Source organism: Morus notabilis, unplaced genomic scaffold, assembly GCF_000414095.1.
Source record: "Morus notabilis unplaced genomic scaffold, ASM41409v2 Scaffold403, whole genome shotgun sequence".
Classification (NCBI taxonomy): domain Eukaryota; kingdom Viridiplantae; phylum Streptophyta; class Magnoliopsida; order Rosales; family Moraceae; genus Morus; species Morus notabilis.
The window spans coordinates 188,469-204,541 of NW_010359824.1; the positions used below are offsets into that span (position 1 = coordinate 188,469).

General features: G+C 32.3%; 1 protein-coding gene across 1 annotated transcript; it reads right to left on the reverse strand.

Moving 5' to 3' along the window:
• Positions 1 to 10,848: 10,848 nt before the first annotated feature.
• Positions 10,849 to 14,061, reverse strand: LOC112091044 (gamma-interferon-inducible lysosomal thiol reductase). The gene is made up of 5 exons (XM_024163778.1): positions 13,539 to 14,061; positions 12,377 to 12,442; positions 11,447 to 11,584; positions 11,224 to 11,316; positions 10,849 to 11,127 (listed from the first exon to the last, which is right to left on the reverse strand). Exons 1-5 carry the CDS (start codon positions 13,848 to 13,850, stop codon positions 10,942 to 10,944), a joined length of 795 nt encoding a protein of 264 aa, XP_024019546.1. The 5' UTR covers positions 13,851 to 14,061; the 3' UTR covers positions 10,849 to 10,941.
• Positions 14,062 to 16,073: the final 2,012 nt, after the last annotated feature.

The following is a 16,073-nucleotide window of genomic DNA, read 5'->3' on the forward strand; positions in this document are numbered from 1 at the left end:
TATTGCTGTTTGTTCTTTTACTTTATGCACTTTATTCTACTCGAACAACTGAATGTAATTAACCCAGATCTTAATTAATTAAACCGTGTTCCAATATCATCTGAAACAGTAAACGTAAAATCAGATGTAACATATATATTAGTGGAACCCAGTAAGCTGCGACAAGACGTGATCATTAACTCTGAGAAGAAAAATGCCTATATTCTATGTGTTCGAAGGGAAGGATTTCAAATTCTTCCTAAATGAAACTGGTGTACTAATTTCCGGTCGTTTTTAGTTGTCTTTTCTTTAGTGTAGTTTTTAAACTGTATTTTTCTTTCGTTTGGTTTACTCTAATGGTTGGATTCTCAACTTCTTATTTTTATTTTATTTTAATCTTTTTAAAAATAAAAATACAGTTTAAAAACTACACTAAAGAAATATAATAGTGAAGTGTAATTACTTAAGAACTCCAATAGTGATAATAAACCGTAGTTACCCTCATCATTACTGTAGTTGACTGCATTTCTTAATTTTCATCTTAATTTTCTCATTTCCAGAGACACTGACCAATTAAAGGCTAGTCAAATTAGCAAATGGAGCGCTTTTAGTTATATCATAATCTAATATGACATGATATGTTGTGGACTTGGGTGGTATATTTATTTGACAATCTCTTTCTCCACGCCAAAGCGACCAACTAAAGTGAGGAAAAAAGTTAACAAAAGGCCAAGTTTTGCATGGTTACTTGTGTTGAAAACTAGGAGCAACGAATAGTTATATCATAATCTTAATAATTGATTTTTGACTTCTATCTTTATTAGAACATGCATTGGAATGCCAATATTAAATATTGTTAGTATTTGAATTTACTTTTCAATGCAATGTTATTTTCTATACTAAATGTACAAAATGCTAGACTTTTGACAAACCATCAAATGTAGCAAATGAAAATTTGATATTTAATTGTTATTGATTGATATATTATCTTTTTTTATTTAATCATTACAAAATTATTTTTTAACTTATTTCTTTGTTAGAAGTTTAGTTCTATGAGTTTCAAAGCAAATAATTATGGAAACAGTAAAGTAAATATAACATTTAAAATAATATTAGCATAGAAATAAAAAATAAAATATATAGCATATTACGTATGCTGTTTTTATATTGTTTTTAGTGACAAATGTAGTATTGGTTGTATTATGCATTATCGTTGTTAACAATCTTAGTACCAACATTGCTTAGTTCTTCGGCATTTTGAATCAAGACTTTTGTCTCATTTTCTTGTCTCGTTGGTTATTCTATATATCTGCAAACGTTAGAGTCTACATATACTTGAGAATATAAAGTACTGGTCATACGTGTATATATATAAGATATGTTTTTCGGATTCTCGAGTAATGCTTCTTAGTAGACCGAGAAATAGATGGCGTGTTTTACTTACAAAAAGACTTATTATAGTTTGGTAAAATAAGAAAAAGGATTTCCACTGGTCCACAAAAGACATTCTAAACCTAATAATTAAATCGGCATGATTTTCTCTCATGCATGGTGATACAAAAATTCAGAAACGTGGAAAGAAAATCTTGGCTTGTTTTTATTCTTAATTTACTGTTTAAAGTCAAGATCATTTCCTAGCATCGCAGTTTCGTGATTAATGAGGCATATTTCGTTTTGCGGATTTGAGTTTTCAATTTGAGCTAAGATATGATATTTTTTAGAGCTTTTAACTGTAGCAGAAAAAATTAAATGTGACATTTTCTAAGAGCTTTTAACTGCAGAAATCTAAAACTAAAAACTCAAATCGGTAAAATGAATGAGGCCGTTAATTTCTAAATATTTGACTTGAACTACTTGTGTGGAAACTTTTTTAACGTCAACTCATAAATTTTTGCTTTGAGTTATTGTAAAAAATTGCATAACTCAGTTAAAAAAAATTTGCAGATCTTGATATTTCATAGAAAAATTAAACAATATTTCGAAGAAGAAAAATGCATTTACAAACTTAAAACTCGACATGAGAAAGATTTTAAAATATGCTTACATTTTTTTTTTCATACATTGCTTCTTTGATGTTATGTTTAATTTTAGTTCTTTTGTTCTTTTCGTCTTTCTAATTAGTTTTTTAAGATAATTTTCTTCGCTTTCGATGATTTTTTGCTTATTAAAAAAAAAAAGTCTTCAACTAATACTACACACAAATACACCGTACGTAATAACTCCTCAAGTCATTAATTTTATATATAAGCGCCTGATAATTAGGTCCCGTTTATTTTCTTGATTTGAATCACAACTTAAGTTTTTGTTAATTATAATATTTTTTTCTCATAAAAATTTAAATTTAACTTTTTCTGCTGTAGTATTTTCTCTCACATAAATTTATTTTTTAACTTAAGCTCTCAACTCAAATCAATGAAACGGCGCTTTAAAGCTTATAAACTTACAAACGTTTAAATGCAAATTATATAAGTAAAATCAATTGCACTTTTTTTTTACGCTTTCTAGTGTTTTCCACTGGATTTTTACTAGAAAAATGTTTAAAGAGACATTTAATATATCTTTCAAAGTTTGATTCTTGGCGTTATCTGATGCAACTATCTCCAGTTTTTTTTTTTTTTTTTCTTGTAATTTTTTAGTTTTTCTTTCTTCTGTCGATGCTTTTTTCGTTGGATAGGCTGTTTATCTTGTTTTTTCCTTTTCTTTTTTTTTTTTTTTTTAATAATTTTTCTTTTTATTGATAATGATTCAGTCAGAAACTTGCTTAGTATCGGATATTGTTTAGTGTGTACCAATATATGTATCCATACTAAAATGTAAATAGTCTTGGTAGGTTTTTTGATGGGACACCATAAATACCTAACTTTGATTGCTCTATAATCTTAGCTTCGGCATGGTAAGAATTTAGCTTTTGAAGTCTAAAGAATCATTAATTAGCTCTTTTGATCACATGCAACAAGCATTAAATTTAGTAACTTGTTGTCAATATCTAACAACTGCATAGAGTAACGTATGTTAGAGAATTTTCTTTCAGCACTTAAGTTATGGGCTCTTGATTGAATATTCATGCATCCAGTGAATCTACGTGGATCAAGAAGGACCATGTATCCATCAATGGTGGTGGTAAAGCGGCAAGGGATGAACTCCCCTATTCTCTGTGAATCATTGAGGAGAGCACGGACTGATATTATATATATTCTCCATATTAGATTCTGAAAGTGATATCGGGTGAAACACGAAGACACTACTGATTCATTTTAATTTCACAGTCGGTTCATCTGTATACGCACTTGTCAAATCAATTAGTTAAAAGTGGGAGAGTACTGAAGGTTGTAGGTTACTCAACGAAAATTAAAAATTTCATGCAAAACACCAATTGAACGTCTTTATCTATTAAGAAAAATGCACTGAGCACCTTTAAGTGGGAAAGAGAAGACTTCAATTTGGAGTAGGGGGATTGGGCAACAATTCATTGCGCTACAAGCAAGCAATGAAATGAAAATCGTAACACATTCTTTAATGCTTTCTAACATCATTGACCTTTGCCCTTTCCTTTTTTTTTTTTTAATTAGTAATATCATATTAGATTACAACCACCAGAGAGGATTACTTATACGTATACATTTCTAGAAAAGGATTTTAGGTGAAAAGATAATAATGGGCCAACCATCAACTATGTTTGCATGCACAAATTTTCAAAAGCTTTCTATGTGAAAGACATCTTTATTCCAAATTTATTTTTTAAATAAGAGAAATATTCTTAAAGTGCATCTGATATTCAAACATTGTGTAGCCTTCTTTTTGACCTTGTCCGTGTGAATCTATGATTTGATGCCAATTTGATCAAGACAGCAGGTTTCTCCAATTGTGCTTTACACGTTCATTCAACACGGTAACACCAAAAAATTTGTCGCTTTCTTTCGAGTTGAATTAATTGTAGAGAAAGTAGCTCGACAATGAGGAATTGTATAATCCCCTACCAACAAAATAAAATGTTACTATCTGAAGTTTCTCCAAACAATAAATATATATATATATAGATGTACAGACGATCTTTCAATAATTACGTTTCTGCAGTGGTTACCAGTTAAATATATAAATTTAATAACATAATATAAAAAAATCAAATTTAATTCATACTCATAAATTTTTTGATCAATTATATAATTTATAACAACTGTCAGGTCAATATATCTTTCTATTAAAATGATGATATTCATTGATAAGTCAATATTATTAGAGTAAACAAGCCTATACATACATATACATAAATATATGTATATCCAAACACATATATAATGTATTGTTTCTGGCTATGAAAGCAGAGAAAATAAAGAGGAAGAAATTTGACATTGTTTCTGACAAAATACTGACACACGTGATATATATACAAATAATAGCATAAGATATCAATAGTACTGAGCACCACTCACAAATAAAGAATGAATCTCATAATATAAGGCCCATGGATTAAGGGTGGCGTTAAACAATGGTAGTATCTCTAAGCATTTTTATAGAAAATGAACAAGGTAACCTATACTGGTGTACTACTCCTATGGGACACGGTATACAAAGAATATACTGAACAGTAAGTGGAGGAGAAAATAACTAAGGGGACGTCTGTTTCCTATATTCGTCCATAATTCTGAATCATGATTCATGGTTCTCTATAGTATTTTCTTTCACAAAAAATATACGTAAAACGAGAATAGTTCTGAATCATGATTATAAATACATAAACGAAACGTCCTCTAATACTAACAAATAGAGTAGTATTCTTCAATAACTTTAGTGAATACAAGGTAATAAAGGCTCTCAGCTCCTTTAACATGACATGCTAAAATTTAGAGTTAATCTTATTTTAAAATATGGCTCTCTCACATCCTGAATTGTGTGAGCATTATCTACTTATTTTTAAATTCAAGGATTCTGTTGAGGTTAAATTTGTACCTCATTTTCACCATACACATGTAATACTGCAATCTATACTAACAATTAATTAATGATGACGTATCACCAAATTTTAATTTATGAATATTAATTATGATATAAACATATATGTTTAGTATGTTTTAGGCGATGACCACAGGAGCTCGCCAAAAATGTGAAGGTTCATGCCATTATTGATCATGCTATGAGATCTAGGAATTTAAGTTGAGTCTACTAATAGTTATATATAGATTGATCTTAATCTTGAGTTATTAGCATATTTTAATTATTGATTTGTATTTTTTGATTTACTCGGTATGAATTTCGAGATAGTTAAATCATATTCCTTGTATCTTGGAGACCTGGAGAAATAAGTAGCCGAGAATGTTAATATATGAGATGAAATCTATTCATTCTTAAATAAAGAAGCAGATAAATAATTCTCTTAAGGGTAGATTCGTTCCTTGAATTAGTAAGATTTTCGATTTATGAATTTATTTTATAAATCACTATTTATTAAAATATTAATGACACTCAAGGATAAAGAGTGATAAGTGCACAAAAATGCACTTTTTTGTGTACATAATTATCAAATAATTAAGTTTTAATTAAAAATTTTCATCGAATTAATTTAAATTTTTAGTTTGGAAATATTTAATTTTGATAATTTGATTTTATTTGTTTTGAAGAAAAAATCAATTGGGCCAAATTTGACAAGTAAGAAACAAAAGTAGGGCCCAAGAAATTATCAGTCCAAGTCAAGCCACATTATCTAAGTTGCTTTCCTTGTTAACAGCACACATGCGTGCCGCCTCCATCTAATGCGCCAAGCACGCGCAAAAGACAACCCAAGAAACCCATGGGTCCCACCGTGCACGACCTTTCAACTAGAGATGTAAAAACGGGCTGGCTCAGTCCGGTCTGGCCCGTTCTCCTTAGGCCCACGTGGGCCGGGCCGGCCTGTATAAGAATGACATCGGCCCAGCCCACACCACGGGCTAATTTTACGTGGGTCAGGTTGGGCCGTGCCACGGGTTAGAATGGGCCGTGCCATGGGTCTTGAATGGGCTTGCCCACTCAAGATCTATCTTGGCCCATTATGAGTTCAGATCGGCCAGCCCATCTAAGCATGCAATTTTTAATTTTTAATTTTTAAATTTTTAAACAAGTTAACAAATATATAAGTTTGAATAGTCAATGAAAATATGAAAAATGACATTTTACTTACGATTACCTCGTTAAATAAAAACCTTTCTAAGGAAAATTCAGTGGCACAAAACCTTAGTAAGGAAAAAAGAGTACAATCAGGATAATTATACATAAGATGTTTACAAAATTACTTAAAAAAAAGAAAAAAAAAACACGAACATATTATGGGCCTAGATGGGCTGGGCTGGGCCGGCCCATTATGGGCCTAGACGGGCCAGACTGGGCCGGCCCATCATGGGCCTAGACGGGCTGGCCCAGCCCGGCTTGGCCCATAGGCCGATATATGTTGGCCCAGCCCAGCCTACCAATATTTATGGGCTGGGCCGTGCCTTGAATAGTGATGGGCCGTGCCTTGAACAGTAATGGGCCGTGCCTTTAACAGTGACGGGCCGTGTCGGTCCGACCCGTCACTGTGTCAAGATGGGCCTAGGCTGGCCCACGGACCCCGGCCCATTGTTGCATCTCTACTTCCAACTTCCTTTCTCAGCTAAAGAACGTTCGTGGCTGTTGTTTTCTCTTATGTAATGAGCTTTTATAATCCAAATTAATTCTTTGTAAATTCCAATTAATTGGAAACATTTTCTTCTTTTTTTTTTAATTTTTGCGGCTGAGTATTTTGTGTAAACAAGCACCAAAAAAACTCTATAAATAGGGGCTTTACCAAGGTTATTGGTTGTTGAATTTTAACCTAAGTTTAGATACTTTTTCTCTCATTTTTATCGTACTTTTATTCTCATATTTTCTCTTTAGAATTTTATGAGAATGCTTTGCAAGCTAGGCTAGAATATTTAGGTGAGCTTAGAGATGATCCTATAAGTGTAGTGAGCTTGTTTGGGTTTTGATTCTCTAATGCTTTGAAAGTTTTATACATTGAGTAAATAATTTTCTTTAATCACATTTCTTCCTCATATCAATATATTTTATTAATAACTTTTATATATATCTAGTCAAGCTTTTTTTATGTTATTGTTGCATGATACAATATAATGGTAGGCATTATTTTATGAGTAGTCTTTTACTGCAATACCATCCCGAGTTATGTTGTCACTTTTAGATTTCTCATAAAAAAAATTTTCTTAGTTCTTAATGTTAGAATTTTATTTACTCGAATACATTTTTATTCACAAGTTCTTCAACTCTTATTTTCTAATTGATAGTTTGGGATGTGAAACTTTCAATTGATTAATCTCAAAAATCAAAATCCAAACGGGTGAACAAAGCGTATAGGGGATTCTTAACGCCTTACCAATTTTTAATTATATAGTTTTCTCATATATTTTTCTTACGCTTTAGTTTCCCAACAAGAAAATCTCATTCTCATTTAGTTTTATTTTATTATTTATCACCTAACGCTTTTTATTTGCTAAACGTTTCTTGTTTAATTTGTCTCCTCTTTGTGGATACGACCGTCCTAATTATGCTACTGTGACCGCTTTGTTTTCGACACGTTTGGGCGTAATCAAAGAGGAAATTAGAGAGGTTAACATATTTCATGTAGCTCTAATTATGAATTATTTATAGAGGATCAATATACATGTAGTAACTATATTAAATGGACACTTCAATTTCTTGGAAGTAAATTATGTATACAGTTTCGATAGTGCAATTTCAAGTTTATAGTGGCGTAACTTTTGGGATTAATAGAATTAAGTAATTAGACAAAGAGTTTAATTCATTATTAGTTTTATTGAAGCTCAAAATTATAGGTCTATAAGTCCCCACATCATCCTTGTAATATTTACAAGACAAGATGAATTATTGGGAATTAATATCACTAAAAAATAATTAAGTAGATATTAAATAATGTGATTATTTAATATGTAATTTTTGAATACACATGTGGTGGGACCACATATTGCGCACGCCCAACAATAAGAGAGTCTCTCTGTGATTCATTTGCTTACTCTCCATATTATCCAGTTTACTTTTTAGACAAATTACCTAATTAGAATTCAAATTAGTTTGAAGTTTGACTTTAAATGGGAATTTGAATTTGAATTAAAATTAGACAGCAGGATAAAGGATGAATTTGAATTTAAATTGATCCTTATAGTAAATTATCCTTCAATAAAGGAAAGGAATACATGCCTTAAGTAAAGGGCTAGATTTTCTTCATAAGCTGCTAAAATAGAATAGTAAACGACAGATAATCTCACACTCTCAATGGGTGTTCATTTTCAAAAGTAAGCAAGTAAGAGAATAGGCTGTTTGGTGAAAAGTGGATTCTAGCTCTGTAAATCAGGCAAGTAGGAATCTCGCCTACAGTATGAATAGATTTTAAAGAAAAAGTTACACATGTTATATATGCATGTTTATGCTTTAAGTATTGTATGCGATGTTATGTCATGCTGCATACACATAAGCAGCACACATGAATTATATGTGTTTGAGTACATTCCATGTTATAGTATGCTCTGCTATGTCATATTGCATACACCTTAATAAGTTAAGAGGAACTTATAAGCATAATATCAGTTGAGTGCCGTCCCAGCCTCCACAAGGGAGGTAACTCAAGCTCCACAAGAGAGAAAAAGAAAATAACAATAATGTCCTCCGACTGAAGGGAGGCATTCAAGTTATAATCACGGTGTCGTGGGGGACCTTGCAAACCCTTACGTTCTGATGATTGTGCGCAAGTGGTACGCGAGCACTCGGACCCATCAGTAAGAAAGATAAGATAAGATAATAAGACTATGATAAGACATCATAATTAAGCATAATCAGCTCATGCATATTTATTCATGTGTACTCACAGTTACTTTGTAAGATATAGTTCCTACTTGCTGAGTGAAAGCTCAATCAGATATGTTCATGCTGTAGGTAAGAAACCCATAAGCAATTCTTGAAGGGCAATGGCGAGCGGCGGACGAATGGTGGAGATGGGAATGGATACCGCTAACATTCAAATCTTCCGCAGTAAGTTTAAGTAAAACCATGTATATGTTTATATGATTCAAAGGTTTCAAGCATGTATATTTAAAAAGTATATGTACATATGTATGTTAGGGAAACCGAGGTTGTAGCTAACGACCATAGTTTTGAGTATTTAAGTTTTAGAACGTTGCAATAGTGCATGCAACAAATAAACGAATTTTAAACATGACGATTCAAATGATTGATTTTAAAAGAACTTTAAAAATGTACTTGAATTTAAGATTTCTCTCGAAATCTGTTTTAAAGCCAAATTGAATGGGCTAGTTTTAGAAAGGTTTCTGAAGAGTATTTGAAACAAGAGTTCAAACGATGCTTCGTTTGAAAGATATTTCTAGAATGTTTTATCTTAATTGAAATTAAGAAGAGCTTTAAGAAATTTAGTGATTCATTCTTTTGAAATTATTGTTACGAGTTATGAAATTATTCCTTCTTATATAAAAAAAAAAATATTCCGCAAATTTTAAGAAATTCCAGTAAGTACAAGTTAAAAGTTTAAGTTATAGTGGCGGCCTTATAGGAGGGTCGTCACACATGGTTCGCTACAGTATTTTCTCTCATAAAAAACACACATAAATCGAAAATGATTCTAATCTTATGGTTATAATCCATGAACCAAACGGGCTCTAAGTTTATCTTTCTAAATCCTCTGTAATTTTAACTTATTTTTTCTAATGGAATGAATATACAATTAATTGGGTAGAGAGAGGACTAGACTTTTTATAGACTATGAATCAGTGTCTTCCATCAAAGCACACATTCCTTCATAAGATACAGACACATCTGAACTGTAATCCCTCATACCTAATAAGATTTTAGTATTAAAATAATTATTAAACCATTTAAATAAATAATAAGGCTGATAATATTAATGGGCTATTAATTCATTACATGGGCCACAAAATTCTTACATTGATACGAAGTCTAATAATTGTCCTTATAATGCATAGACAATACATGGATCGACCTGAAGGGTGTTCTTGTTTGTTTGGCTTTTTTTTTTTTTCTGCAATTTTATTGTTATCGGCAGTAGAGAATTAGGGTGTCTAATTCTCAATAGCAATAACATGGAAACAAAAACGAGATTCAGAAATAAATAATGTCTTAGAATTTGGAACCATCAAGTTTAGCCATAGAGCACTCAAATTCTTTGATCCTTTATGTTCTCCTGATCTCTTCGTTGTTTCTCTGCAATGTGTCAATCGCTATACATGCAAGAAGGAAGAAACCTAAATGTAGTCGGACATTCTTTTTAGCTTCGTGTGTTTCGCATATCAAACTTTATGTAATTTGAACTTTTTTAGTTTAAACTGAAAACTCTGAATTTTTTACTGTAGCGGATGAGTTCAAATCACCAAATTAAGGAGGGGCAGACGAGTCTAGATTTGGGATTTAAATCAGAATTTTCACAGAGTTAAGACTTTTAGTTCCAAATGCAGATTCGCATGGCGAGCCTAATTCAAATTGGATGGTCTAGATGTCATCGGAGGGATTCAGAAGTGGGGTAAAAGATATCAGTTTGAAACTCTGAAAGCTAACCTAATGATAAAGGACAGTTAGCCTTGAGAAATCATCTCCAAAAAATGTGAAACATTGCTATAAATCGTCTGAACATAAGCAAATTCTGCTCTCGTGTATGACAAACGAGGGAAATTCTGTTCTCCTATATGGCAAACGAGGTTTCAAGCGCTAATAAATATTCCATTATCCAATAGGACCAATCCCAATAAAAGAAAAACCAGCTCAAGATTCTGAACTAAAGGCATGGCAATTTTAATAAGCCAAATAATGATTTTCAGAATATTGGCATAAGTGGACCAGCAATATCATTATTACTGCTTGGCAGCTAAATATTCTGTTTTTCCCGGAAAATTCTAAGCTAACATTAATCTTTGATCATCTTGGAATCTTCTTGGCTAGTTCTGATGATGTAAAGCTTCTTGCTTCCCCTGCACGGCATACTTCAGGCACTGAATTCGATTTATCCGTTGATTCGATCTCAAATGAAATTGATCTACAAGCCTCAGGTTTTGGAGAGCCTCTGTAAGCATTGCATATGTAAGCCATAAAATTTTGGTAATCCTGCATTTAGATAACAATTATTGAGAGAGGGAAACAAAAGTGATAGTTTTCAAAAGCATAGAGATAAAAACCAAACAATATTAACAAGAAACTGACCTCTTGGAGTGGTTGATTATTCACAACCACCCACGGAACAAACCTATGTGGGGGATTAAGCTTGGCGGTGTCCTGTGCATATCTGTCTTCAATCTATGAATCAAATGCCAATTAAAATTCAAAATCAAGCTAGTAAAAAAGGATGATTTATTGATTTATTCTGTTGAAAACATCAAAAACCACCAAGGAAAAAAAAAAAAAAAAAAAGATGAACAAAACTAACCACTTTTCCATAACCACTGTTGTAGCAATCAATTGGCTGTGTGCCCAACTTTGTCTTTTCAAAGCATTTGGCCCATTCTGTGTGTTTGTTCTCCAAAGTGAGCCGCTCCACACAGTGGATAAATCTAAAATGTGCGTACTGCACAACAATTTAGTTATTATCAAGAGCAATCAATCAGCGGCTGCATATATAACTTAACGATAATTCCACAATTGATTCTATCTTAAAGTGTAAAGTTCAAATCTCCCACTACAAACTTTGAAAAACATTAATCAATTAAAAAAAGACTATATCCGACAGATGGGACTTATGGCTCCCACTTTACTCAAAAAAAAAAAAAAAATGAAACCATTAAAATTCAAATCCTGGCAGGCACACGCACACACTTACACATCCAACCATTTGAGTTAGCCTAAGTGTGAATAGATGGGCTTTTTAATATTGCTATAAACACAAGTTTAAGTGAGCAATTTTGGTAGTGCCAGTTGTTACTAACCCGTTTGGTTCATGGATTAGAACCATGAGATTAGAACCATTTTTGATTTACGTGTGTTTTTTGTGAGAAAAAATACTGTAGCGAACCACGAACCATGATTCGAATCAGAGAACGAATCCTAAATGACCTTCAGCCATAGGATCAAGTAGGACCACGTGGGTCCAGATTTGATCAATTTGGTTGGACAGCTGCAAAAACTGTCATACATTTTCTCATATAGTAAAATGGTTATGGTATAGAGCTCACATGTCACATGCCTACAATAGGGAAGCATAAATTGATTTTCAAGACCAAGTCTACAAGCCAGCTATATATTTGAGCTGACATAACACGCGCGGGCGCGCACACACATATATATATCATGGGTCATTGTTTTCGCATAAAATTATATTTTAGAATATGAGGGTTTTTTATATATAGTAATCAGTAATTACCACATCAGGGTAGATGCTGATAGTGCAGGCCTCCATTGTGTTCAACAAGCATTCATCTGCTCCATGCTGCAGAAAACAATGTCCAAACTTCAGTTTTAATCTTTTCACGCCAGACAATGAATAAATATATACAGAATAAAGACCAAAAAATTAAAATTGAAGAAGCGTAACGATTGACAAAGGTAGTCTCGCACGTGGAAACCGATTGTGTAATCTGTCAGCCTAAAGCATTAGAGGCCTAGAATAAATAGGCCAGCTAGTAGGGATGGGAGAGAGATATTATTGTGCAACACCGAAAGAGATTATTAGAGACAAGAAAGAGACGTTTTCAATATAATAGGGCACCTTTTTAAAAATATTTACTTATATTACAAGTTTATGATGAAGAATTTAATTACTAATAGTTCGACTTTTTAAAACATTTGAGTGGCTTTCGTCTTGAAAAATCAACTTGTTAAATAGAGTGATCCAATATGCTCATGGTTAAATAATATGAAACTTGAAGTTATTTTGCCAGAACTTACAATTAGACTAACCCCTAAAACTTGTGCAAGATCACGCACCATAACTTCTTTATAAGTTCTGGTATTAACTAAGAAAGGTCACCATCGGCCCTCCTTTCATGTTTAGTACTACTACATAGGTAAACGGTTTCACAATGTTTAGTTCTGAATTAACGACTCACTATTCTATGTACATTAAACTGGCTATTTTTCATTAAAAAAAAAAAAAAAAAAAAAAAAAAAAAAAAAAAAAAAAAAACTACCCAATGTTTTATGTTTATCATTTCCTTTTCAAAAACTTCTAACGTAATTAGAATATGATACACCGTGGAAGAAAGAAGACATGTATTTGTGATTAGGGGATGTGCGTGACAAAAGATGAAAGAAGATACAAGAGACTAGTAAATAGGTATTTTAGTAATTATGATGGGGTATGATCAGGCTGGTGGGCCCACACTGGATTGGAGAAGCTACGTTGTAAACCCGAAGACAGAAGAGAAAGTTCCAAAGCGAATCCTAACTGGTAAGAAACAATTCAGATATCTTTTTCGTGGCCAATACCATTTTTCCAACTTCAATGACCGGGTAAAAACTTGAAAAGAAGAGCAAAAACAAATGATATTGATTTGAGAGATTTTAGAGAGAGAGAGAGAAGCGACCTGGCAAACGACAGAACCGTTGGAGTTGATCCAAGCGTTACCCCAAGGGACCATTCTGAGATTGACGGCCGAGATGAGTCCGTTCTGGAAGATCTTCACCAGATGATTCACTATGAAATTCGCACAGTACGGACACAAAGTCTCATAATACAAAAAAACTTCAACCTTCTGAGAACCCAGAGAATTGTACGGATTTACAGACAAGAATAATGTAAAATAACTCAGAGCAAAAAAGGGAAACAATGGACGACCCGCCATTGATTTTCTGGAGCAGAGAACAGAGAAAAGAAGCTTCTGAAGTTTCAAATGCATCTGAGCTGAAAATAGTGGCCTTTTATTTTGGTTTGGGAATTGGTAATGGAATTTACCAAAATGCTTGATAATGGGGTCTGTTTTGAAAGGCAGATTGAGTGATGGTTATTGGGGTATCCAGGTCTTTGGAGGGTCCACATTTTTCTTTATGGTTGTGTTATCCAGTTTTTATTCGTTTTTATTAGTCTTGCCTTTTCCGGTGTTCCACCTTACTTTCTTGGGGAAATTAGTGCCTTGGAAGCAAGTAATTATCCCTTGCTAACCCAAAGTTATGCTTGTAACAAAACATACCCAAAATCTAGCAAATTATGTGCTATGAAATATTGTTTTGGTTTTTTTATCTATCTTCAAAATCTTCTTAATAAATAATAATAAAAAAAGAAAGCCTCCAAAATCAGTAATTCTCTTGATTATTTTTGGATTCCATGTGTAAAAATCTGCCGTTGGCCGAGAGATATGTATGAATTGATTATAAATTAGAAATTTGAAAATATCAAATATCAAATAATCCAAAATACATTTTTAAAAACTTTTTGATTCGTAAAAACTTTTTTTAAGAGAAAAATATCAAAATATCAAAATATAAAACTTTTTTTTATTCAAAATATCAAACTATCAAATATTTCTGATTCGCAAAAACTTTTTTAAGAGAAAGATTATCCGATTCAAAAAAAAAAAAAATTGAAGAGAGAATGTTTTCAATTTAATTTGGCCTCGTTCACTTCGCGGATTCGAGTTTTTAATTCGAACTGAGATGTAATATTTTCTGAGAACTTTTCACTGTAGTAGAAAAAATTAATGTGGCATTTTCTGATAGCTTTTTACTGTAGAAATCTAAAACTGAAAACTCGAATCGGTGAAATGAACGATGCCCGTTTTTATTCATTTCATCTGATTGTATAAATACGTTTTTATTCTGATTCTCTGTTTTGCTTTTGGAAACCAATGATCTTCTTATGAATCCCTTGCAACGAAAAAACAACGACACATGATTTCATATCAGTAAATGTTCAAATTGATTCATTGAAAGAATTGGAAAAAAAAAATCGAAAGATCGAAAGGAAAGAAATAAAAGTTACGTTAGGTTGGTGGGCGGGTGAAAAAAGAAAAAACAATGCAATTTAGTTATAAGGACTTTTTTAAAATTTTAAGTGGGTTATAATAAGTAGAATTGAAATGGTTTAAATATGTATGCGTAAAAAGTAGAATGAAGAATGTCAATAGACCACCTTATTATAAAATTCTCATATTATCGTATTATAACCTTCCAAATTAAAATTACTGATGGATCTTCATTTACTATCTCTTTATTCCCTATTTTTTAACCGACTGTATTTAACTCACTCTTATCCCCAGCCAAAAAAAAAAAAGGGAAACATATTGAGTTTATTCCTTTATTTATATTTATATGACATTTACTTGTCCAAATGTTTATGGTAAATCCGCATAGAGTTTTATAACCGACAATTCAAGAATTGATGAAACCCCATGTTTTACTATTTTATTCTTGCAAAAAAAAAATTTTTTTTTTTTTGGGTAGAATTCCTACATTTATTTACCCGAATATAAATATATACATACTCAGCATATATATATATATATATATAGACATCATTGCATTGTGAAACAATATCAATCCTTGTAGTGTATACCCTTTCCAATAAGATGAGTCAATTTGGAAGGCGGTCGCCAAACCTTGTTTTCTGCATTGTTGTTTCTACTTTGCACTAGCACCACTAGCGTAGATGAAAAAACCCAGAACGCCCAAGAGAAAATAGTGATCAGTCCAGTTATCAAACCCGAAACGCAAGTCGAGATTTTAAACATGTTACCGGATAAGCAGAGCCTCACAATCCATTGCGAGTCCAAGGACGACGGTTTACGAGTCCATGTCTTGCCATATTGCTTGGGTCAATGTTGCTGTAACATTTGATGCCTACAAAGCCAAGAGGGGATTATAACAAGAGATGTGATATAACCATCCCTTGGCAAAAACCGTCTGCCAATTAATACGTATGTACGTACGTAGTATGTATTTAGGAGGAATAAACCAGCTATTTTATTATTGAATGTAGGGTACGTAAAGTTTCAACATTAGAATACTTGGAAGTTTTATGGATTGAAATACTACTGCCAAAAAAAAAAAAAAGAATGCGTGAAGGAGTATTGTATGCTTAATATTTACTCCATTTTCTTGTTTTCTACTTACTACCTTTTTTGGTC

What these genes read in the sequence shown, in the direction of transcription:
- LOC112091044 (XM_024163778.1), bottom strand. Translation starts at nt 13,850, where the DNA reads ATGCATTTGAAACTTCAGAAGCTTCTTTTCTCTGTTCTCTGCTCCAGA. An exon ending in ACGGTTCTGTCGTTTGCCAG is followed by an intron (nt 12,443 to 13,538) that starts GTCGCTTCTCTC and finishes TGTTTTCTGCAG; the next exon opens with CATGGAGCAGATGAATGCTT. An exon ending in ATAATCAACCACTCCAAGAG is followed by an intron (nt 11,128 to 11,223) that starts GTCAGTTTCTTG and finishes ATCTAAATGCAG; the next exon opens with GATTACCAAAATTTTATGGC.